Genomic DNA, 24,442 nt, shown 5'->3' with positions numbered 1-24,442 from the left:
CCTGGAGGCTCAACCCCTACGACCACAGTCGTGCTCAAGGGCACTTTATTAGCTACGTAAAGAGGCCGCTACGATTGCCAATTCCAAATCTGCTATGAGTCTAGCGCCTACGTCCATCATACAGTTCGTCATACACGATGTAGCTTACGCTGCTAGTCGTGGTCTATCACTTTGACGACGCAGGGTTGCCTCGAATGCCAGATGCGCCGCTCCTTTGCGCCGAGGAGGGCGTTCATCATCGTTTGGGTATCCGATCGTTGTCGCGCCCCTTCCTTCGTCTCTTCCTTCTCCTTCTCGTCCTTGGGCTCTTCCCAGATCTGGTATTCCTCGACCGATGCTGCGATCTCGAATTCTCCTCGACAAAGGGCCATAGCTTCGACCTCCACTTCGGTACTTGACTTGGCAGCCAGGGGCGGAAGGGCTTGCTGCAGGGTGCCATTCCAAGCAAACTTCCGTGTAAAGTCTAACGCGACGTTAAGAGGTCTGTGACACAAAGCTGGCATCAACCGCAGCATCGGGTAGACCGGTTGAGCTGAGCGGTTCGTGATGCCCACCTTAATCTGTACGAAGTTGTCGACCAGAATAGAGTGATCCGCTGCGATGCCAGTATCGGTACTATGGTCCTTGATGGAAATGTCGATACCAATGTCGTCGATTCTGAGAGCATCCATCATCCGTGGAGAAAGCCTAATGCTCCGCAGATCGATGTAGCCACCTCGCCTGGGACCGGACACCGCCTTCCAACGAGCTGTAAGCGTGTTGAGAATCTTCTCACGGAACCAGAACGCCTCGCGATTGGAGCGTTCCATGTCCGGTGTAATCTTGCTAGTGCTGACGACGAATTGCCGCTGTCTCGAGGGGTTCAGTGCTGGGATCGAGGCGTGTGGGTCGTCGAGGTATATCCGTCTGATAGGGACGATGACTCGGCTGGTATTACCAGGCAGTATATGTTCGTCAATCAGGACGCCGTCCTCGCCATCGATCTGTACCTCCATATTGTTGGGCCAAGCGTTGCGCAGATCCATGGACAGCAGGCAGAATTCGTCTGCCAGTGTGGATGGGTCGGACTTCAAATCAAGGTGAGTAAGACTGAGTAGTGGCTGAGGAACAGGCCCGCTGAGAGGAAGCACGTCCAGCCTAGAGAGCTCGACGCTGGCGTTCACAGTGACCGTCAATTGCAATGCGACTTGGCGAGTGTGATATTGCTCCGTAACTTCCTCTGGTGGCACTCCGAGATGTGCATAGTCGATTTGAATGGCAGCATTCGTCAGCCCTGGCTTGCCTAGAATTTCAAAGTCGAAAGTCGCGGTGCCCCCGGGGGCGATGAAGCGCTTCTCAGGTTCCTTCTTATTCAACCGTCTAAGAGCTTGACGCTTCATGAGAATGAACTCATACTCATATAGCTCAGCCGGAGTGGCGTCTCTGTTGTTAAGCCCCGCCTGCAACGGCGCCTGGGTGGAGTCCTGGAAAGAGAACAGCATGAAGTCGGCTGGTGTTGTTGAAGACAGGTTTTGGAGGGTGACGGAGAAGACCTGTCTTTCTCCCTCGAGGACCATGATCGATGACTGCGGCAACGTTGTCGACTTGACTACAATGACGGGCTGTTGGGGAATGACATTTAAGCCAATGTTCTCAGCCTTTAGCGGCCGCCCAGGAGTTGTAGAAGAAATGCTGTTTTCGAGAGCAGGCAGTCCGGTGGACTTAACCTTTAACTCTGTCTCGGGAGTCCAAGGCTGCTTGAAAATTGGGAACCTCCTTTCCCGACATCCACGAACGCGTATGATCGCGCCAGTCACTTTCAATGCCCCTGCGCCTCTGGGAGTTCCAGAAACCTTCAGTATTTGCGTCCGGTAGGGGCCGATGACGGTACTTTCGGCATTTGACTCGAATTCCGCTCCACCGGTGTCTAGGCGAATGCTCTCAATGTCGACCTCAATGTCGAAGGGGTTCTGGAGGGTGATCTTGAAGGTTGCTGGCTCGTTCGCTACTAGAGTGTGGATAGAAGCTTTGTCGGGTTGCTTCAAAAATGGATTGTAGATAAAAGGGTTGACATCCTGCGACGTTCTCGCCGTCACAGCCCCCGGGAGAGTACTTTTTGCATGAGGAACTGGTATCCTGCTGTTAGGCAACGGCTCCAGTGTCACACCGCGGACGAAGAACTCATCCCAATACTCCGCGGAAAGGTGATCCAACCCCAGTCTTTTAGCCAAGTTGGACGTCTTGGCAATATTTGTCACCAGCCGTATCTGCTCATCGCGGGAAATGACAGGCGACGCGTCTTCCTTGCGAGGCCCAGGAGCGACGCCAGATCCGGCTGTTCGTAGCAGATCGCTCGAAAACTTCAACACACCGTTGAAGTCGGGCAACGCCTCTGAGAAATTAATACAAGCCCTCAAGATGTTCAACTTGACACTCGTGAACCCGAAGAATCTCGCAGCCGACTGTCCTCGAATTCTATCGATGATAGCAGCGTCTGAGTATTCCACGGCGACAGCGTCGTTGGAAGGCTGCTTCTTCATATCAAAGCCCACAATACCGTAGGACTTGCACAGAAGAGCCAGAAAGGCCTCGATGCCTTGTTCAACATCTCCCTCACCCAGCTCAAGGGCGACAGCACTATTGCTATGCCCATTGGCAGCGTTAAGAGCAACCAAGCCTGCTGCAGGATGAATTCCCATTTCCGCAGCACCTCGTGTTCGGGCTTCGACGAGGCCGCTGATCAAAACCGAAACAAGCTCTCGTGTAACCATGGCCTTCTTGCGATGATGTCCAAGGGGACCCAGTACTGACGCAATTCCAGCCAGAATTGATGCCCTATCCGCAATGGTGAGAAGCTCCGACGCGGACGAAGGGAATGCGCGAAACAGCAATGTGGTGATCTGCTGCCGGCTTGGTGTAATGACCAAGCGTGGTGAAGTCGTCAGCTGCTTGTCAGGAAGCTTGCCAAATATGATCATATCCATTGACTTGTCCCCGAGCTTTCCATCAGCAAGATGCAGAGCGGAGAGAACCTTGCAAAAACGGATTGTGGTTTCGGCCAGGGGTAATGGAGGCAAGTGCTCTGAGGATATCCTAGAGTAAAGTCCCACGATGCGCTCCAAGAGGTCCGGCATTATCAGCTGGAGGTTGCGCATGTGCTTCGGCTGGCTGAGATCCGTTGAAGCTGCCTCTAGCGCAGCCAGAGTTGCGGCCGTGGACTTGTCTTGAGGTGGCAGACATACAGTGGGAATTACGAACTCAATCTTTGCCCACCCGAGGAGCAAAAGACTAATAGTAATCAACTCTAAAGCCTTGCCGTGCCAAATATGGTCATTGATTGATCTCGCAACGGTTGCGCCATCTATGGCTTCCTTCAGGGAATCAGTCCAGCGTCCGGCTTGAAGGTAAAGCGAAGCAAGAACGATGGTCACTCTGCCCTTTCCCTTGGCTCTGGAACGCTCATTTAGCCCACCAGGACCGAAGCCTTGTACAGACACTCGATCTGAGCTATCGGACTTGAAGTGATCGCCAACAGGGTCAGGTGTCGACGAGCCGCTGCTCATGCTTGCAGCGAGGTCGTCAAAGGTGGTGGGTGGATTAGACAACCCACTCCTTACAGGCGTCGAAGACCGAGCCGGTGTTGAGTTGCTGGATGGTATTGCAGAGTTTGATTTCGAAGGCGCGACAGGCATCGACATGCGGTGCAGATGGCGATCTGGTAGCCCGCTAGTGGAGCTTGACCTCTGAGGCGTTGGCGCAAACTGCGAATTCCTTTTGTTCAATGGCGGAGAACCACTCAGGTCCCAGGATGCGCCGTTGACGTGCTTCATGGCATGTGACTGCCCAGGCGATTCGATGGTCGAGAATGCCTCATACATCTTGGCCACGGTGGTTAATTCGGCAAGGAATTGCGACGTGATGTCGCACATTATGGTCTTCATCGTCGTCCGCTTGCACTCGTCCGGCGGTGGAATGGCGACAAGGCCCTCAGGCATAGAAATCGGGTTCTCTTGAGACGGCACATGGTCGAAGATCAAGACTTGGTGGACCAAGGCCTTGCCAAAGCGGTCACGCAGGTCCTCCAGCTCTTGGTACAGCGTTCGGATGTTCTGCTCGGCGATGGTTGGCGCAGTGTTGGACGAGCGCTTGTTGAAGGCGACTCTGTCAACTTCGGATCCGTCTGCGATCGCAATGACGGCCAGAGGTTCGCGGTAGTGGTCGAAAGGCAGAAGGGCGAGGTGGGAGGGTGGAGGAGTGTGGGTTACGAATTCGTAGAATACGGCACCAGGGGGGAAAGCCAACGGCGAGAACATGTCTGGTACCCAATAGTTAGCAAACAGATGCGCAAATCCAAATCCTGAAGTGAGTGGCACTTGCTTCTATGCGGCCGCCCATCGGGGGTGACATCCCGCAAGGAGACGACATGTTCAGGCCGCAGGCGCTCGACGAAGGACGAGAATCGGTCACTTCTGATCTGGCCTACGGGTAGAATCAATGCCCTCACCCTCGCGGGAGCGATGGGTAACAGCGAGTCCAAGCTCATCCTAGCACTATTGTCTCCCGTCCAGCATCTTCAAATCAAAGAAGGCGGTTTGCGCAGGCAAGCTATGCGACCATGTCGCGATGTATTCGTCCTAGTGAGATCCACGACAAGTACACGCAGAGGTAGGAGAAGCTAGGCGGGTTGCTTTTCGTTCGACGCCAGGGGAAGCTCGAGCTGGCGTTTGTTTGCGCGCGGTTGACAATCAAGCGCAAGACCAGGCTGCAGGTTGGCAGGAAGCTTGCCGTCGTGCAGTGTGCAGGTTGCAGGTTAGGAGTAGATATGTACGGATAAAGTGGACGGGACGTGACGGGATGGAACTGGCATGCAATGCAGCCACCTCACTGGGTGAATGACGGTGTGCGAACCGACCGGGGGGTTTTATAGTGGTGGGAGCGATTCCCCAGCGCCCACTGCATTGGGAGGGTCTGCTGAGGTTTCAGGGATTGTAGCAGCTGTCGAAGACGGAGTTGACGCTAAAACAGCCGACGCCACACGACAGCTGGCCCAAGCTCGACCCGGCTCAGGGGGTTGATTGGCTCGTGGCGGGGTTGACGTCGAGCAAGCTGTCCAAAGCCACATCTCCAGCCCCGACAACGGGGGGGAGCTTGAGCTGCTGTCGTCAAACGTGTTCACTTACGTACCGCGGGCGTCTTGCGGCAGGTACCTCGCTACTTCACTTACCACAACTCAATTGCGCCTTGCTTTTCTGTAAACGCTCGCTCACACAACTTCGACAAGCAGCTGTGTGAGTGTCACTTATTCAACTCAGAGCTCTCATGGCCGCTGGTTGATCCCTCACACACCGTAAACATGGCTCGATTAACGCAATTGGCCGCTCTCATTTCACTTTCCCTTCTCAACTTCTTTGGCGCACAGCTGGCCCTTGCAGCGGAAGATGGTCCTGGTTCGGCTTCCGTCCTGACCAGCGAGGTCGGCCGCCTCAACAACCAAAGCTTGTTCTGGGGTCCTTATAAGCCCAACCTGTACTTTGGTGTTCGATCCAGATCTCCTCAGACCCTTTGGACCGGATTGATGTGGTCACGGGTTGACACCTACAACGATGTCCAGAATGGTGGGTTGAGAGAACGTTAGACTCGGTAGCTTATGAGCTAAAGCTAACAAACTCCAGGTTTCCGCTACACCTGCGAGCAGCACGAGGGCCTCCATGGCTACGGCTGGGATGAGTACGATGCACGAAAGGGTGGCATTCAGACTATTCACGACGAAGGTAACCAGATTGACATCACCACCGCCTTCGTCAAGGTGCCAGGCGGAGCTCACGGCGGCAGCTGGGCCGCCAGGATTAAGGGTGTTCCCAGAGAGGGTGCTCCTTCGGATGTGAAGACCTTGCTGCACTACTACATTGCTCAGGAGGGATCCGAGGCCGAGCTTGCCTTCTCCGGCACCGATAGCGATCCTGCCGGTTTCGATGGCGATGTCGAGTTTGAGGGTTTGTCCCCTGAGCTCGGCAAGTACAAGCTGGTCATCACCAAAGGAGAGGGCAAGCATCCCTTTAGCAACCATGATTTGGCCCAGGCCAGACACGGTGACAAGACCGTTGTACGATCCCTCACGGTTCCTGATGAAATCCAGTGGCAGGGCAAGGGCGTCGTTTTCAACCTCATCCAGGAGAGTGTTAAGGAGGTCCAGGAGAAGTACGACATGGATGACCCGCCTCCACCTCATCTCGTCTACCAGCTGTCCAACAAGCCCGGCGCAGGCAACACTCACGTTGTTCAGAAGGCATTCGAGGGACCTTTCGAGTTCGACGTCATCTTCTCATCTGCTTCTGCCGGCCCTGAGCTCACTAGCGCCGACGTCACTCGTGAGGTCAAGACCGTTAGCGAGTCTTTCGGCCAGCGTTTCTCCTCCATCTTCAGCCTGAAGGCCCCTTTCACTGCCGACAAGTATAAGAAGTTCGGCAAGAGCATGTTCTCGAACCTTCTCGGTGGCATTGGCTACTTCCACGGCCAGCATCTTGTCGACCGCTCCTACGCGCCTGAGTACGATGAGGAGAACGAGGGCTTCTGGGAGGAGACTGCTGCTGCCCGTGCACGCAAGGCCCAGGAATTGGAGGGTCCTTACGAACTTTATACTGCTATCCCCTCTCGTCCTTTCTTCCCCCGCGGATTCCTTTGGGACGAGGGCTTCCACTTGATTCCCATCGCCGACTGGGATATTGACCTGACTCTGGAGGTCGTGAAGAGCTGGTTCAACCTGATTGACGAGGATGGATGGATTGCTCGTGAGCAGATTCTTGGCAACGAGGCACGAAGCAAGGTACCCGAGGAGTTCCAGGTCCAGTACCCGCACTATGCCAACCCTCCCACCCTCTTCCTCATCATTGAGGGCTTCATGGAGCGTCTCCGCAAGACCAACGGTAGCCTGCCTGCCGAGAAGGAGCAGCTGGGCCAACCGTCTGCCCTGCAGACCGCCCACTTGGACAACGTCGAGCTGGGAGAGGAGTACCTTCGCAAGCTTTACCCTCTTCTCCGCCGTCAGTATGACTGGTTCCGCAAGACGCAGCGCGGCGATCTCAAGTCCTACGATCGCGAGGCCTTCTCCAAAAAGGAGGGCTACCGCTGGAGGGGCCGCACCGAGACGCACGTCTTGACCAGTGGCCTCGACGACTACCCTCGTCCTCAGCCCCCTCACCCCGGTGAACTCCACGTTGACCTCATGTCGTGGGTTGGTCTGATGACCAAGTCGCTGATGAACATTGCCGACGCCCTTGGTATGATGGAGGAGGTGAACGAGTTGAAGACTACCCTGGACGCCATTCGTCGCAACCTCAACGACCTCCACTGGTCCGAGAAGGAGGGCTGCTACTGCGACGCAACCATTGACGCTTTTGAGGAGCACCAGCTTGCTTGCCACAAGGGCTACATCTCCCTCTTCCCCTTCCTGGTTGGTCTGCTTGAGGCTGACGACCCCAAGCTGGGCAAGCTCCTTGACCTGTTGGGTGACGAGGAACACCTCTTCAGCCCCCACGGCCTGAGGAGTCTCAGTAAGCAAGACGAGTTCTACGGCACCGCCGAGAACTACTGGAGAAGCCCCGTCTGGATGCCCATCAACTACATGGCCGTCTCTCAACTTAGAGTACGTCACCCCTCACACACTCGCTCTTGAAAAGCATAATGCTAACACTGAACAGAACACTGCCAACCAAGATGGTCCCTACAAGGCCAAGGCCGCAGACCTCTTCACCCGTCTGCGCAAGAACCTGGTCGACACTGTCTACAAGAGCTGGGAGAAGACGGGCTTCGCCTGGGAGCAGTACAATCCTGAGACCGGCGAGGGCCAGCGCACGCAGCACTTCACCGGCTGGACGAGCTTGGTCGTCAAGCTGATGGCCATGGAGGAGCCTAGCAAGGCAGGCAGCGGCCACGTCAGAGACGAGCTGTAAACTGCTCCATCTGCGTAAAAAGTTTTTCCTTCCTTGCAGCATTGTTACGGAACGTATGTATGAAGCATGAGCGATAGACTAGGTGGTTGGGGTGGGTGACGTAGAAAGCACTCCCGAATGATATACGGGGGAGACACAGTGGTCTGAATCGAACGCATCTACTCCTTTTGTGCTTGCAAATCAGTGTCATTCAATCAGCCGAGATCACTACCAGGCACCAGAGTTGCAGGAACGCTGAACATCGTGAGTAGGCGTCATCGAACGACACGTACTCCAATAGGCTTCACACCGCAATGTCCCTCACAAGAAGGCAGATCGCCATGCTCGAATTCCAGAAACCCCCATACAACGCCTCGTCCAGGCAGAAGCCGCGCACAATGACACGTCCATCGTCGCTACCATCAAAGAATCTGAATCACCAGGCTCTTCCGACCTGTCATCTCTCACCTCCCAAACTCCGTCGGCCGACGGACTTACATTGCGCCCGCATCACCAAGATACTTGGTCACCGAGATCCGCGGCGAACGGTCCACACGCAACGGCCGTATACATCTCCTCGTCGAATGAGGACAACCGTACGCGTGGCGGCACCCCATTCTCCCTGACCGGCAGACTGACGAAATACGCTTGGCAAAACTGCAGTGTTTGCGCAACCACTGTATTGTCCCTTTCCGGCAAGTCGATGCGGGAGAGTCCAAAAGGGGTGGACAGAGAAGGTGAGATGTGGAAGGCGAGGATGTAAGCGACAGCCTAATCCGTGCCGTAAGCAAACACCTCAACGGTGTGGACAGAACTATATGCGATGAGAAGTGCGTAAGCAACACGCCGCATCTAAGCCTTGTGCGCGTACTCCGATCGCCAGAGGCAAGATCCGCCTGGCCCCGGGTCGCTTTCGAATCGGTAGCGGGTGCTCTCTTCAAGCGACAAGCTTCATCCTTCTCGGCTAGAAGTAAGATGATAATGACGTCTTAAGGTTCTGAGTTCCGGTCTTCAAGGCCCTTGAAGTCACTGCTAAAATCCTTTAATCCTCCTAGCAACAAGAATTAAGGCCGGAGTCTCGTCCGCGTAGGGCTGGAGACGCGGGATAGCCCGCGGTCACCCGTAGGATCCGGGAGCCTGGTTCCGAACGTGGGCAAAAATTTGCCTCGTACAAAGTCAAGACCTTGGCACCTTCTTCCGTGTAAACTAAGCGACGGGGGGTTTTTCCTGGGGGCCTTTTCTGAGGCATGGCATCCTTAGCAAAGCGGCGTTTCGTTTCATTGTTTGAGGATGCCATGTGGGTATCGGTCAGCCGGCGGCCGCCTTACCATGACTGCATTACCCGACAGCCATCAGCCCTATTTACCACCCTGCGGCTTCTTTCAGACGGGGTTCGCATCTGAGATGATGAAAATCATCCACTGTATTGGTGGGGTTACACGGGGGCCGCGCTGTTGCACATGAAGGCTGTGCGCGTGGAGTGGGTGGGTTTGCACTACAAATCGTTCGACCTGTACCCGCGAACTGGGCTGCCATTGTGGTCGGACTTGGCGTCAGCAACCAGCATTACCTCCATGCAGATCGTAGGGCTGGGCGGCTATACAATGGCGGCCAAAGGGAAAGTGAAGGAAGAGGGGGGGTAGATACCACCACCTCTGACGACTCGTAGGGCTTGACAGCATCTGTCATAGAGGCTGCAGGATGGGTTGCCATTGAAGCCCGACGGGCCATGTACTCGAAGTCCGCCAAGAAACAGAGAGTTGATACAGCCGAGAATCGCATTACCTGGAACTTTTCCTAGGCCTCGCTTGGGGGCCGAAGCAAGAGGCATTGTCATCGAAGTGACGCTGTGAGTAAGAGCTCTTGATAAGCGCAGCCTACTAGAGCCTCAGGAGGCTGAGAAGAGGGTGCATGGCACTGCAAAAATAGCGAAGAGAGTTCGGTGAACTATGGCGTCCTGGCGAAGCTGGAACGACGGTACACAAGATCAGGCCCGGGTGTTGCCAGCTTCGGTGATGGTTGGTAGTGCAATGTGGCAGAAACCGTCCCGATGGTGGCGTCTTTAGCGATCAGTTGAGGCTCTTTCGCAGTCGGGTTCGCTGCAGTGACCCTCAGAACTGGTGTCAGTCGAGATTTGAAGGTATAATGAGGTCTCTCAATCACCATGTAACGTGTTAGTTGTTCACACGAATGTACCGTCAGCTATCAGAAAGGGGATTTGTGGCTAGTTGCAGCTCCTACACATATTTGAAGCATATTTCCATACCAGGTTTTGAGTAACAGACATATCCGCTTCGACGAGACAAGCAGAAGCCATAGATAGGTTGTAGTAATACATGAGATGTATGTAGAACGAACAGGGTAAGAAGAAACCACATGACCGCCTTGAATAATCCCGAATTAAATCAGCGGTCCACGCTCAGGCTTTCTTCAAGATAATAAAATGATCCCTAAGTCTGATATAGAAACAGTTCACTGTATCATTTTACGCACTCTCAGTAAGGTACTGTGCTGTGGATCCATAAAGCAATAATATGAGTAGACAACTTGAATGTTTAGATCGTCATATGTCAATTTACATAATTCCTGATTAATCACGATAGCATTAAATTTAAGGCCGTAACAATCAAGATAGTACTACAGTCAAGGCCGTAAACATGAAGGTCAAAAGTGCATATCACATCAAGTGGAGGTTAAGGAACGATCAAAAGTAAGTACGTAAAAAAAGTTAAGGATCATGAACACTTACGCTGCTTTTGAACTTAGCTCATTTCCCCCCTCCCTGTATTCAACTGAAATCTCAACTAATTGCTTCAATACGTCCAGGTTGTTTAATTACATTTCTCTTTTTCTGTCCTTCAGTGAAGGGTTCTGGAGGACACCATACTGCCCGGGGTGACGATGACTTACACGCTTTAGCGCCTCCGGCCCCCAAGCAGGGGAGCCACAGCGGTGCCGCACGTGGATGTCAGCGCAATGTTCACCTCCACTAGAGGTGCCCGAGCCCGTTCGGGAACCCCACCACATGGGCGGGATCTGTCTTGCAGTTCCCCGACTTCCCAACGACATGTCCTCATTCCTCCTCGTTTCCAATGCAGACTCCTTCGCCATACGATGCACCGCGCCCATACGACAGATCGTGCCCCGGGGTCGCATACGAATCAAACCGCCAGTCTGCCCGCCAGTGAGCCTGTCAGGGCAACAGGGGTTGGCAGAGCAGTTGTGTCGCGTCGGCTGAGTCATATCGGGTATTCGTCCATCTCTTCTCGGTCGAGGGAGCGTCGACAAGCGACACATTTGGATACACGGGTGCCCGGCATGCCTGTGCTGCAGCAGCCTTGCTGCAAAGTGACATCCAGTTACTTACCACATTCAGAAAGCCAATGACTTCAGGCTTCGGCCTTGTCCGAACCCTTAGACAAGGGGTTCGGTGAAGAAGGCGATGTGCTGCGTCTCGAAACATGATGACCACAGCAAAAAAATGGGTGCCTTCTCCAAGCGAGGCCAAATCATCTTAGGTCATCGTCTTGATGCGGATAGACACCGCCAGGTCCCGTCCTGCCGAAGCTCCACGCGGCCCCCCACGGAACCAGTATGACTATTCCCGCCCACGGAGTCTCCGATTTCTCATCGGCTTTTGGGGGTTTCTAAGCACGGCTGCCGGGACTACGTTTATGTGGTCGTCTCATCACATGTGCGCAGCGAAGCAATATGATGGTGTGGGTGTGTCTATGTAAAGCACCGGATGACTCTTTTCGCCTTGCTCACCCGCAGCGGCGATCATGTACCGGGACAGAGAGGCCGGGTTATTACCAAGACAATTACGGAGAGCAATGGGGGCATTTCCCGCTACTCGGCGAGGACAGGAACCGGACGAAGTGCGGACGAAGCTGTTCGATCCGCGGCGGCAGGACATCCGCAGCGCGGCCGCAGACCAGGGGACACGCCGAAGGCAGATGTGGCATCTCTTGATTAACGACGAATCACCGTGTGGCGGGTGACTGGGAATCCAAATAAGTCGGACAGATTCGAATTACGCCCCTGTTCACATCGGTCTTTCTTCCAATGATTGTCGAGCATGTCGTTATGTCAGCTGCCAGGCATCCCCCACCATACCTACTACAGAGTAAGTAATACGTTACACGAAGAACCCTCGTCGTCGTTGATCGCAAAAGAGCCTCTACGAATGTACACAGCCTCCCAGATGCTGACAGAAACACTCAACCACTCCCCTGTGGCTGCAACATGACCACAAATCCCCCCCTGCCTGCTTCACCATTGTGACTGCGTGCCTTACCGGGCCGACCTGATACGTATCGCTAAGGCAGGAAAGGTGTAGCCCGGATTCTCCAGGCAGAGGCCGGGCTGGTGCTTACTTTGCACACAATCTGGACTCGTGCAAAGGGTCCCCTCAGAAGGACTCAGCCCTACGCCTACTACACCTTCCCTGTCTCCCGGCCTCCCATTCGCCTGATCACGTTGCTCAGCGTTCTTTTCCTGTCTCTCGTGGCTCTTCTGGCGCTTCCACCAAGCCCGCCAAAGTTGGCGCTCCGATCCCGTCCAATCCGTGCGACCCGTCGCCCTGGTAAGTGTCCCTGGCCCATGCCTTTTTCTTCCATTCCTTCTTCCCCTGGTACGGACCACCACCCCCTTGTCGATTTCCAACTATTCGGAGTCTGTACAAGCCACGCCCGCCCTTGACATCCAACAGCCCAAAACGGAAATCGCCAGGCGAGACAGCCTATCATGATGCCGTTAATACGGCGAGACCTATCTGGAGTCCTGCGTCTGCCCAGAAGTCCTGTGTCCCAAGAACTGGGCTCAGCACCCATGTCCGCGGCATCCCGGTGCATGTCCTGCTCGCATCTCATCCCGTCTGAAGCCACCCAGAGGACTCACATTTCCCATCCCACCAAGATGGGAGCCCCTGCGAAACCCACCACCATGACGCCCGGAACCTGGGTCCTTTGCAGATGCGCGATGACAATGACACATCTTCGACACACCCACACCCGCGAAACATGCGTACTTTTTCGTACGACGCGGCGCTTCTTACATCGTGACTGCGCAGAAGTTCCAAGCTGCCCGGCAAACCATGGCACGCCCGACCCAGACCGACTGCGAGTTACACTAGACCAGGGCCCCTAGGGCTAAAGCTTGTTCGCCAACCCCCGGCCCCCGGTTGTGTAATCACCCACCTCCACACTCCAATTTTGGAAGGAATGCTGCCTGGCCGTTCGTGGGGGCCGTGCCGAAGCCAGCAGCCAGCAGCCAGCGCCATCGCAGGTCTCTCTGGCTCTGCCTCTTTTTCCGTCATCACTCTGTCTCTCGGTTACCGCAAGCCCGGTTGACAAGCCAATGCCAATGCCATGCGACGCCTTCCGGTGCGGTGCGGTACCCGTACCGGTCGGCCGCGCCTCAGCAGGGAGGCTCAGATGAGGTCAGGTCCCCAGGTAGCCGTGTATCTTGCAATCTAAGGTAGGGCTGGCTCTTACTACGTGCCTCCATGATGAGCCTCAACCATGGTCCTCGAGGTAATTTGGTTGCCTTGAGATCTATATAAACACTTGCTAGATCCCCTCAGGAATCAATTTCTTCTCATCATCACAATCATCACACACACACAACAAGCTTAGCTTCAAAGCAACTCTTCAATCTTCTCCGCCTTACTCACTTACACCACGCCCTTTCAACCCACTTACACCCACAACACCTCCACCCACAAACACTCATAACCATTACAATGGCCGGCTTCACTCTGATGTTCACTCCCACTGCCGCTGTCTACGGACGCTCTGGCTACAACAAGGACGGCGACGAGGAGGAGAACAACAAGGGCCGCTCCGGCTACAACAAGGACGGCAACGACGACGACGACGACAAGAACAAGGGTCGTTCCGGCTACAACAAGGATGGCGATGACGAGGAGGACAAATAAGCGTCTTACCCTCCCGCATCCTCCTCGCCTCTGCGGCCGCCTCTCCCGACGCCCTGTCTCGGGACGGCGGCCACTGTCTTGAAAACTGCCATGGGCAACATCATCAACGGTGCCTGCCCTCGCCTTTTTCGCCACTGCATTAGACCGGAGTTCTGATGTCGCCTCCTTCCCGCTACCCTCTTGGGATAACATGCGGGGAGGGCCAGGATCAACAGCACTGGCTGGCGACTTCCATCTTTCTCTCTCTCTCTCTCTCTCTCTCTCTCGTCAACTTTGGGATACTAGACCTGCTTTCATACATTCTTCTTCATCGCCACTGCATTGGGTCGGAGTTCAGGATACAACGAATGAACCGCGCTGGGATCGCTCTTTTGGGATTATCTTGAGATTTCATGGCATAGCATCGCGTTGCGCCGCATCGAGTTGAACGGGTCTGATTTTCTTTCCTTTGTACCTGGGCGTTGAAGGAGCTTGTCTTGCATCCCCCCTCCCCGATAGATTAGATATACGAGGACTTCACCGTCCGATGCTTGTAGTATCTTAATCACTATTTTCCTACACAGAATCTGAGAATCGCCTGTTAGTGACTACGATGACAGCTTTGCGACTGAAGACTGAGAACTTACTTTTCAAATACAACCCCAAGCACCTCTTCGACATCGCCCGCCTCGATCCGGCCGGTGATTCTTGCTAGGCAATCGGCCGCATATCGGAGATACTCCGCAGCCAGCACAATGTCCGGCTCCTCGCCCTCATGCTCGGGCAGCGCAACCGCCATGAACTCGTCCAAAAGCCCGCGGCACTGCCCCAATAGCTGCGCCTGTCTGGCTGTCACGCCCAACAGGTCCTGCTGGTCCGATGGCAGAGACGTCATGCTAGCGAACGACTCTACGAGCTGGTCCGTAAGCCCATTGATAGCGCCTGGGTCCTTTTGAATTGAGTGTTGCGACTGAGCTTCTCGGCACGAGATCGTAATCAGCTCGACTTTACTTAATTCAGGCACATGGGCGTCGATCTCGCTCCGAAATTGCGTGACAAGTTTGGCGAACGTGGGTGAGTCTACTGCATCCCGCTTGTTTACGACAACGAGACATGCTTGAGCGTCGGAGGCAAGCTTCAACGTTTCCGCATCGTAGTTTATCCTGAAGCCCCCTTCACGTCTGGGCTCGACGGCCGCCAAAACGATAATGATGTCCGACTCCGCAGCCTTTTGCTTCGCGCGGCGGATACCCTCCTCCTCAATCTTGCCCAGCGCAGGCTCGTTGGAATCGGCCGCAACGCTGTGCAAAGTTTTCGTCCTGATGCCAGCCGTGTCCGCAAAAGAACACAGGTAACCCCTGATGTCGAGGCTGACTTCCACGATATCTCGCGTCGTGCCGGCCTCCTTCGACACGATCGACGCCTCCCGTCCCACGATGAGGTTCATCAGCGAGCTCTTGCCGACGTTGGGCGGGCCCAGGAGCGCGATGCGGATGCCGTTCCTCAACAGCTCGCTGCGCTGGCTAGCCGCTTCGTGACGCAGTATGCTCTGCCGCATGTCGGTCATCAAGGCGTTCACGTTGCTCATCAGATCCGCGGGGGACTCGTCGAAGTGCTGGTCCTCCGCGAAGTCGATGAGCGCCTCGAGCTCGCCGCGCGCGAGCAGGAGCTGCTCGCGCCAGGCGTCGTACGTGCGCCCCAGGACGCCGGAGTTTCCGCGGACGGCGGCCCGCCGCTGCTGCTCGGTGTCGGCGGACAGGGTGTCGCCGAGGGACTCGACCTGCGCGAGGTCCAGCCTGTCGTTGAGGAACGCGCGCTTGGTGAACTCGCCAGGCTCGGCGTAGCGGATCCTGCCGTCTGATTTGCACTTGGGGATTGCTGCGAGAACGGCTTTGACGGTTGCGGAGCCGCCGTGCACGTGGAACTCGAGCACGTCTTCTCCCGTGACCGTGTTCGGGCCAGGGAAGTAGAGGACCAGGGCGTTTGAGTCGAGAATAGAGGCGTCATCGCCTGCTTGTGAGTCCACAAGTGTCCTTACAGCTGCGTAACGGGGTTTAGGGAGGGGCCTTTTTGGGCACAGTCCTTTGTAGACCTGTGCAAGCAGTCAGAATACGATGCATGTTGAACTTTCAAGGGGCAGCTAACGTCTGTACATCCGGGACCAGATATGCGTATTACCGCAATACCGGCGCGGCCTTGAGCAGTAGACAAGGCATACACTGTATCATCCACTGTTTCATCCTGAAGCCCGAACTCGGGCTGGGATGTGAAGAATGTAGAGTGGATGGATAGCCCGGCGGAGACAGGCCGTCGCATCGGCCGACGGTGACCCCACGGAGCCGGCCCCGGTCCGGGCAAACGGCCTCGACCACTAACACATCTCGCAGCAGCTCCGGACGATGACAGCGTCCTGGCCAAACTCCTCGACGTTCGGAAAAAGATAGGCATGGACTAGTGAAACAACGCTGAGAAACGAAGAATAAGTCTATTGAACGACCAGCCGGAAAACCCTCATCATTGAGTGCGTGAGTGAAATCGCATTCAAAGACCTTTACGGAAAGAAATTCAGAGGGCCCACCTTCCGTCGGCGAAGCTATCTGTAACGCACGGACGCCCATTGGCCAAACGGCCCGTTTTGCCTCCGGCCTTATCGCGATAAGCATCCCTGCGACTGCTCGATTCTGAAATTTTTTGGGAGACTGCCAAAGAAAAACCAGCGCCCCGCCGCCTCTCTTTTCCCCGTGAGCTTCGCAGCATTCGACCAACGGCAAGGCTTCCATCAACACCGGCCTTGTTTGTTCGTTCGCAAAACCGTCACAATGGCGTCCGACGAGATTATCTGGTACGGCTTAAGTCTCTGAAAGTTGTTATTGTCTTTTGTTGCTGACTTGAATCCAGGCAAATCATCAACCAGCAGTTCTGCAGCTTCAAGCTCTCGACAGACAAGAAGCAGACCTTCTGCAGAAACGAGTACAATGTCACCGGCCTCTGCAACCGCCAGTCGTGCCCATTGGCCAACTCTCGCTATGCGACGATCCGCCGCGCCCCCAACAAGGACACGCTGTACCTGTACATGAAGACGATCGAGCGCGCGCACATGCCGTCGAAGCTATGGGAGCGCATCAAGCTGCCCAACAACTACCAGCAAGCCCTGGAGAAGATTGACGACAAGCTCATCTACTGGCCCAAGTTCCTCGTGCACAAGTGCAAGCAGCGTCTCACGCGCCTGACGCAGGTCAACATTCGCATGCGGAGGATAGCGGCGGAGGAGGAGCGCATGGGCGAGAAGCTCGTGCCGAAGATGGCGCCCAAGATCAGGCGTCGCGAGGAGGCGAGAGAGCGCAAGGCGGAGGCGGCGGCGAAGCTGGAGAAGACCATCGAGCGCGAGCTCGTCGAGAGATTACGATCCGGCGCGTACGGCGACCAGCCCCTCAACGTCAGCGAGTCGATCTGGAAGAGGGTTCTCAATGCCATGGAGAAGGAGGGCGAGGGCAAGCGTGACAAGGACATGGACCCCGGTATCGAGTCTGAGGAGGAGGCCGACGAGGAGGCTGAGGACGAGTCCGAGGATGACCTCGAGAAGGAGGTCGAATACGTGTCTGACATCGAGGAGAGCGATGAGGAGCTCGAGGACATTGAGGACTGGCTCGAGAGCGACGAGGAGGAGGCCGACGATGACGAGGAGAGCGAGGACTCGGAAGACAGCGACGAGGAGACGGATCGCAAGGCGGGCGACAAGCGCAAGCGCGGCAGGGCGGTCAAGATGAACCAGAAGAGGCTCAAGCAGAAGCAAGCGGAGCGTCCCAAGATCGCAGAGGAGTTGACCTGGTAGAGAGGCTCGGGGTGTTTTTCACACTGGCGTCTGGCGCGAATACCTTAATGGCTGGCTACGGATGGAAAAAAGTTGAACCCGGGGGCATTGTGCATACCACTGCATTGTCACATATACTGTCAGAATGGAGTTTTAATTGTTGAGTTATCGTTGATCGCATCTACATCGTCGTCTCATCACTACACACGTCAGTAGACAACTGAGCATGTCCCTGGTGCAACATGGCAAATGCTTATTTTAGGGAAACTGAAGGTTTGAACAGACTCTAATTAGAGTATTGCGACCCCCTCACCAGAGATCTGACAAGCTTCTCGAAAAGTCTTTCGATGAACCCAGTAAGATTTGCGTCTCCCGGGCGATGATCCAAGCGCTCACCGAGTACCCGTGGGGCTAGCGCCGGCGGAGGGGTGGGTTCTTCACCGACGAACCCAAGCGCCTCAATTAGTGCAAGTCCCCTTAGAACAATGCGGGCAGGCCCCACCGCTGGCATGCATTCAGTGTCATTGCCGCCGAGCCACAAGTGTTCCCTGGTCGGGGGCCCAACCCAGGTCGACCTTCATTCCCTATCATTCAAAGGCCGGCTTATTTGAAACAGACCACTTCAAGCAACTCTCCACGATTACGCCGCCTTCACGAAACAGTACCCGGGGGTCTTTTCTCGATTCTTTCTCCTTTTTCCCAAGCATTGACTGGCGAATAACAAACTCAGCAAGCGAACACCTTTTTTTTCTGGCCCTGCGAAACGCACGAAGCGCGGTAATTCGTCGTGTCCCGGAGCTCTCATTTTACCCCAACCCGTCCGACACCAGAGCGTCGTCGAAAAACCAGCAGCAGCAGCACCGCTTCTTTTGCCCCGCAGGATCCTCGCAGGCAAGGAACAGGCACGATGTCATCGTGGTACTCGAGGATCCTCACCAACACCACCTCCCAGATCTCGAGCTTGCAGAGCCGACTGCTGCAGAGCGAAAATGACGGCGACACCGAGGACGACACTCACGTCTGCAGAGTGCTGAGAGCCTACTACACCGAGAAGGGCCGTCCGTTTCCGGGCTGGCTACCCCCCGACCCAAAGGCGCCGCCGCCAGCGGCCCCCGTCTACGCTCAGCCTGCCAACCAGGTCGGCTCGCGATACGGAGGTCTGCAGCCGCAGCAGCAGCCTGGTCCTACCACGGGACTCAGCTCGCTGTGGGATAGCAACGGTGGGGCACAACCGCGGCAGGATACTATGAGCCTTCGGCAGGGCCGCGGCGCCCCGCCCCCGATGCGAGGCGGCGAGCAGCCGGCGCGACTGAGCCCTTTCGCGAGGGCCGGTGATAGTGGGCGAGACGATGTGCAGGCTCGGCCTCTACCTAGCCAGCGGGCAGGAAGCTACCAGTCGAGCGCGGCATACGGACGAGAGGCAGTGAGCACACCGCCCGGTAGCTCGGGTGGAGGAGGTGGTGGCGGTGGTGGTTCAGCACAGGACCGGCTTAAGCAGCGACTTTGGGGAGGTGCGAGAACGACGAGCCCGGCGTCGGGAGGTAACCAGGGACCTTTCCAACCACCGGCTCGAGGTGGATCGGGTGACTACGAAGATCGGTTTGCTCCCGGGGGCATGTACGATGGAGGCGGAGCAGGAGGCGGAGGTAAGCCCTTCATGAAAGCAAACTCACCGTAGTTGAACAACGATACTGACTTTGATGGAGGCGGCGGCCGACCGACAGGACTTCCAAGCGGACCAAGACGAACTGGACTTCCGAGCGGTCCTCGAATGCGATAAGAGGGCAGTTTGTATGGCGGGAGACACATGGTGTGCGAGCGAGGATATATCTCGAGCATACCGGCAGGCTCATCGTGGGCTTATTCTGCGAGGGGAACCTGTTCAGCCGGGCTAACCAGGCGGGCTCGCGAGGCAGACGGCAACGACTTTCAAGCTTCTGCGGCCGTATTTCAACGTTCAGCGGCGCGGACCTCGCGCACGAGGGCGGGGTATGTATGTTGCTGGGAGACATGCCGTCAAAAAGGTGCGAGAGCAGAGCTGAGGCACACAATACAACCACTAATACTCATGTGATGAAGAAGCATGCAAGCGAGGAGCGGTTCCTATCAAGACTGTCCATCGCAGTGACAAGTGCAGCGACGTAATGTTCGCTCGTCATCCAGTGCGTCTTGGTCGCTACAGCTCGCAAAATGACTCCATCGTGATGATCCAACTCCGCGACTCGATACTTGATCTGGCAAGTCAAAACATCGCGAGTAGCGGCGCAACGAGTTGCTTGCGCGTGCAGTACGTAAATGCCAATGAACAGCCAGAGGCGCGAATGACGACGCATGCATGCTGCAGATGACATGGTCTGCGTAAGAGCTTCAGGTAGGTAGCTATACCGCTAGCGGGCACCAACTTGGCGCTTAAGTGGCTGTACAGATACAGTGGGAACAGCCCCTCCGAGACATGGTGCGAGCTTCCGTAGCGGGGTGGCCACACGCCGCCGCAGCGCCTCTGCTGTCGATGACCACGCACCTTGGTGCTCGGCTCACCCCAACATCCCATATCACTAGCCACACTTCGCTCACATGCTGTTGCCTTCCCCAGACTCTTTGCCTCTTCTCCAGTTGCTTTTATTCTGACGAGAGAAACCTTATCAACCCTGCCGTATTTTTGTCTTTTACCCTTCTGAATAGTCTCACACACCTCTTAGACTTCCCAGGTCCCCGGGTGCCTGGAATCCCGTCTTACATCATCACAGGCGCCATTGCACGATGACCTCAGACTCAGATCCCCCTCCATCGTCGAGCGCCCCCCAACCGGGAGGCCCTCGCTCACCGTCAGGGAGTTTCTACGCCCTCAGCGACGACGAGGAGGGCGAGTACAACACAATCACGCACACCGAGACCGGCCGGGGCGTGAAGCTGCTCTTCTCCAAGAGCAAGGTGAGTCCCGCGCGAACGCAACCCATCTCGCCACCCCACTACGGCCCGGAACTGACGGGAAGCTTTCCCCCACGATGTAGGTCTACGTGCATCCCACACCCTCAGCGAAGGATAACATACCCGGATACATCGCTCTGCTGCAACAAAAAGGCGCCCGTGGCGAAAGACCGACATCCTCTTCCTCCCGCGACTCGAAGCACCCTACCGCCGACGACTTGCTGCTAGCATGGCTCCCCGAAACGTCCCTCGGCGAGGTCGAGAGCATATACGTCAAGGTCGACCTTAGCGAGGGTGAATCGCCACCGAAGCAGTCTTACCTCGTTCCCCCGCCGCCGACGGTGACATCCCACCGGGGATCCATCGGCACATACGCCTTCGCGATACCCGTCAGCGCGATCTACTCGCTGCTCGTGCGCCCGCCGAGTCTGGGATGGTGGTTCGGCTCGCTTATTATCAACTCGCGCGCCGGCGACAGCTTCCCTGCACTGTTCTTTCACGACAATGAGTGCCAGAGCACGATCTTGAAGAGGAAGAGGCGGACGAGGGATAGTTTCGACCCGTTCGGCGATCGCGGGGAGATGTTCTGGGGTGGCGACGAGGTGCTGCGATGGCTGAAGCGTTACATCCCGATTGAGAGATCTGGCGCCGAGCCCAATATCTATCTGGTAGACCCGTCGAAGGAGGATAGCGAGGCTTTCGGCGGTAAGGTCACCGCTAGCACTGCGCAGTCCCAGCGAGATGGTGCGAGCGGGAGTGCTTCAGGATCTAGGCCCGGTGGTGCTGGTGCCGATGCGCAGATGGACCCGTTTGTGAAGTTGATCAAGGAGACTGGGTGGAATATCATGGAGAAGTTCAGCAAGGTCACGACGTTCACGCGGAGGGCGGCGCAGGATGTCATACAGAACCCGAACGTGCCGCCGCAGGTGAAGAGGTTATTGAGGAATCCGGAGGTTCAGACGCTGCAGGATGAGTTCGACAGTGCTAGGATATACCTCGCTCGCTGGGCGATGGGAATTGCTGAGCAGAGCGAGCGCGATCGTAGCCAAAGGATATGGACCGCAAGGGAAGTCTTGGAGCTCGAGGACACCGATGTTGGTGAGTTCGAGCTCTTGGATGGCAGCAGTACTATGTCGCTCGAGGACAGGAGGAAGCCGGTCAATTTGAAGGAGTGGAACACCTTTTTCGATCAGCGGACGGGAAGACTCTCAGTCACAATCGACGAAGTCAAGGAGAGAGTATTCCACGGCGGACTAGATCCTGATGATGGCGTCCGAAAAGAGGCGTGGCTCTTTATCCTGGGAGTATACGACTGGTATAGCACATCTGAGGAGCGCAAGGTTCAGATTGCGTCGTTGAGAGATGAGTACGTCAAGCTCAAGGGCGCATGGTGGGAGCGGCTGGTAGATATGGGAGGCGAGGGCGACGACGGAGAATGGTGGCGCGAACAACGCGGCCGCATCGGTAAGTCTTGATCCTTCAACCCCTGAAGCACACTCACTAACAAGCAAACAGAGAAGGATGTCCATCGAACAGATCGCAATGTCCCTATCTTCGCTGGAGAGGACATTCCTCATCCCGACCCGGACTCCCCCTTTTCCGAAGTCGGCACCAACGTTCACCTCGAGCAGATGAAGGATATGCTTCTCACCTACAACGAGTACAACAAGGACCTCGGATACGTGCAGGGCATGTCCGACCTCCTCGCCCCCATCTATGCTGTCATGCAAGACGACGCCATCGCCTTCTGGGGCTTCCAGCACTTCATGGACCGCATGGAGCGCAACTTCTTGCGCGACCAGTCAGGCATGCGTGCTCAGCTTCTCACCCTTGACCACCTTGTTCAGTTCATGGACCCCAAGCTATACGAGCACCTCAAGTCGGCCGACAGCACCAACTTTTTCTTCTTCTTCCGCATGTTGCTCGTATGGTATAAACGTGAGTTCCAGTGGATGGACGTGTTGAGATTGTGGGAGATCCTGTGGACGGACTACCTGAGCAGCAGCTTCCACTTGTTTGTTGCGTTGGCTATTCTTGAGAAGCATCGGGATGTAATCATGACTCACCTGCAGCATTTCGATGAGGTCTTGAAATACGGTATGTCACATCCCTCTTGCCCCTGAAACCAATCACTAACATAAACCACAGTCAACGAGCTGTCGAACACCATGGACCTCGACTCAACTCTGATCCGCGCAGAAGCCCTCTTCCGTCGCTTCCAGCGTCTCGTCGAGGCAGTTGACAAGAAGGGCAATTTCCCTCCTCCGAAGATCCGCGACCCCCCTGCTTCCCCGTCAAAGTCGACCGATGAGACACCCAAGCAGGGCGAAAACAGCGCTAGGCCGGCCTCGCCGCGTAAAGACAACAGCAAAGACAACAAGAACAGCGGCAAGAAGCCTGAAGAACCGCAGGTTCAGAAGGTCATTACACCGGAACTGCGGGAGTTGCTTAGTCGTAAGGTGGTGGTTCTCCCACGGAAGACAGTGGTGAAAAAGGGTGACGGGCCTAACCGGTCATGATGACGAGTTAATGCACGGGTAATGGTATGGGATGGAGGCAAGGCGTTTTCAGGGATGGGCTTAGGGGGCACGGGGTGAAGTAACATAGCTGTATATGACAGTAATACGCATTCGAACTCTGAACGATATTTTCCTCCGACAATCTACTCAGCTATGTTTCCCTACCACCATCACGAAGCTCGAGGGTTTTTTTTTTTTTTTTTTTTTTTTTTTTGACTGCAATCGGTAAAGAATTTGGACTTTTCATTGAAATCCCATTACACGCAAGTTTAGGCGGAGTCAATTGCTGGAGGCTTTGTCGAACGATACTGCGATGTAGTGGAAATGCCCTAATGATTATCTGGTATCAACCTGATTGTTGCCTTTTCCCAGAGAAAACCCAACTTCAGTGATCTCTGGACGATCTTTCTTAAGAAAAACGCCTGACTTAAGAGTCGTTGCCGCTAACAGCGGCCTTCCACCGACAAAAAAGGGAACTTGCTTGTCAAACCATATCTTTGCATCCAATAATGGAACACTCGCCATGAAAGCGTCAACTAGCGACCAGAATCGCTTCGCTTCTTCCTGAAGTTTGTCACTTTTCCTTTCTGGAGATTTTGAGTGATCCATCCACTCAATTGCAGACACGATGACTTCTGGCCCAGGCTTTCCCAAGGTGGTTTCGGTGGCGGCAGCGGCAGAATAGGGGCCAAGAATCACCGCAAAGTGCATTGATCGATCTCCTTCCATATTCGTGCTCCTGATGTTTCCAGGAACCAAGAAACGGAAGATATGAGTGCCATAATTGCGGTTCGCTCCGACAGATAGACTTAGCGTTGCAAATGCACCTGGAATAGGTTCGAACCCTATATCAGCTGCCGGTGGAAACACTTCCACCAACCTCGCCGATGGAAGGAATTTGTATAAATCAGTCAACCGTATGCGCACCCTGAGGAAGTTGGTGCGAAAGAAGTCGAGAACCTTAGGTCCTAATATCAATACTTTCCTGTGGGCTGTTCCTCCAGGGACGTGCCCAGCGTTGATCACGACAGGTCGAGAAGGAGGTTGAATCATTTCCTGTTCATCATTTGTCCCCTTTGAACCAGTCGACGAAGCCAGTAATGGAAAGCAGAGGCGATGCGTTGAGAAATTCTTGAAACCGAGTCGTGGGTAAACATTAACCTCCCACACTGCATAGTGAACATCGTATCTGTCCGAAATCGATCCGACAACGATGTTTGGAAGTTGGAATATTCGCAGTGATATTTCGAGCCCTCTGTTGTTCAGGTGGAAAGCCTCACCTGGGTAATCCGTCATGTCCAAGTTTCCAAAGTAGGATGGCGATGGAGCGAACGTGCTGCGAATCAACGGCGACTCGTTG

At 55.4% G+C, this 24,442-nt stretch overlaps 7 protein-coding genes across 7 annotated transcripts; 5 read left to right on the top strand and 2 right to left on the bottom strand.

The window, feature by feature from the left end:
- Nucleotides 1-152: 152 nt before the first annotated feature.
- On the bottom strand, nucleotides 153-4,292 carry COL26b_000089 (uncharacterized protein; the record flags this gene model as incomplete). The annotated part of the gene is made up of 1 exon (XM_053173064.1): nucleotides 153-4,292. One exon carries the CDS (start codon nucleotides 4,290-4,292, stop codon nucleotides 153-155), a length of 4,140 nt encoding a protein of 1,379 aa, XP_053042770.1.
- Nucleotides 4,293-5,332: 1,040 nt separating this feature from the next.
- Nucleotides 5,333-7,928, top strand: COL26b_000088 (uncharacterized protein; the record flags this gene model as incomplete). The annotated part of the gene is made up of 3 exons (XM_053173063.1): nucleotides 5,333-5,594; nucleotides 5,652-7,621; nucleotides 7,677-7,928. The coding sequence occupies 3 exons, from the start codon at nucleotides 5,333-5,335 to the stop codon at nucleotides 7,926-7,928; spliced, it is 2,484 nt and encodes an 827-aa protein (XP_053042769.1).
- Nucleotides 7,929-13,650: 5,722 nt separating this feature from the next.
- COL26b_000087 (uncharacterized protein) lies at nucleotides 13,651-13,845 on the top strand (the record flags this gene model as incomplete). Its single annotated transcript, XM_053173062.1, has 1 exon — nucleotides 13,651-13,845. The coding sequence occupies one exon, from the start codon at nucleotides 13,651-13,653 to the stop codon at nucleotides 13,843-13,845; it is 195 nt and encodes a 64-aa protein (XP_053042768.1).
- A 622-nt stretch (nucleotides 13,846-14,467) lies between these two features.
- COL26b_000086 (uncharacterized protein) lies at nucleotides 14,468-15,944 on the bottom strand (the record flags this gene model as incomplete). The annotated part of the gene is made up of 2 exons (XM_053173061.1): nucleotides 14,468-15,864; nucleotides 15,917-15,944. 2 exons carry the CDS (start codon nucleotides 15,942-15,944, stop codon nucleotides 14,468-14,470), a joined length of 1,425 nt encoding a protein of 474 aa, XP_053042767.1.
- Nucleotides 15,945-16,643: 699 nt separating this feature from the next.
- COL26b_000085 (uncharacterized protein) lies at nucleotides 16,644-17,656 on the top strand (the record flags this gene model as incomplete). Its single annotated transcript, XM_053173060.1, has 2 exons — nucleotides 16,644-16,666; nucleotides 16,723-17,656. The coding sequence occupies 2 exons, from the start codon at nucleotides 16,644-16,646 to the stop codon at nucleotides 17,654-17,656; spliced, it is 957 nt and encodes a 318-aa protein (XP_053042766.1).
- Nucleotides 17,657-18,542: 886 nt separating this feature from the next.
- Nucleotides 18,543-18,970, top strand: COL26b_000084 (uncharacterized protein; the record flags this gene model as incomplete). The annotated part of the gene is made up of 2 exons (XM_053173059.1): nucleotides 18,543-18,855; nucleotides 18,876-18,970. The coding sequence occupies 2 exons, from the start codon at nucleotides 18,543-18,545 to the stop codon at nucleotides 18,968-18,970; spliced, it is 408 nt and encodes a 135-aa protein (XP_053042765.1).
- Nucleotides 18,971-20,395: 1,425 nt separating this feature from the next.
- On the top strand, nucleotides 20,396-23,082 carry COL26b_000083 (uncharacterized protein; the record flags this gene model as incomplete). Its single annotated transcript, XM_053173058.1, has 4 exons — nucleotides 20,396-20,566; nucleotides 20,647-22,027; nucleotides 22,079-22,660; nucleotides 22,712-23,082. The coding sequence occupies 4 exons, from the start codon at nucleotides 20,396-20,398 to the stop codon at nucleotides 23,080-23,082; spliced, it is 2,505 nt and encodes an 834-aa protein (XP_053042764.1).
- Nucleotides 23,083-24,442: the final 1,360 nt, after the last annotated feature.

Source organism: Colletotrichum chrysophilum (genome assembly GCF_026319265.1).
Source record: "Colletotrichum chrysophilum strain AFK26 chromosome Unknown scaffold_1, whole genome shotgun sequence".
NCBI classification, from domain to species: domain Eukaryota; kingdom Fungi; phylum Ascomycota; class Sordariomycetes; order Glomerellales; family Glomerellaceae; genus Colletotrichum; species Colletotrichum chrysophilum.
The sequence above is the reverse complement of the archived record's forward strand: the minus strand, read 5'-3'. Positions and strand labels throughout refer to the sequence as shown.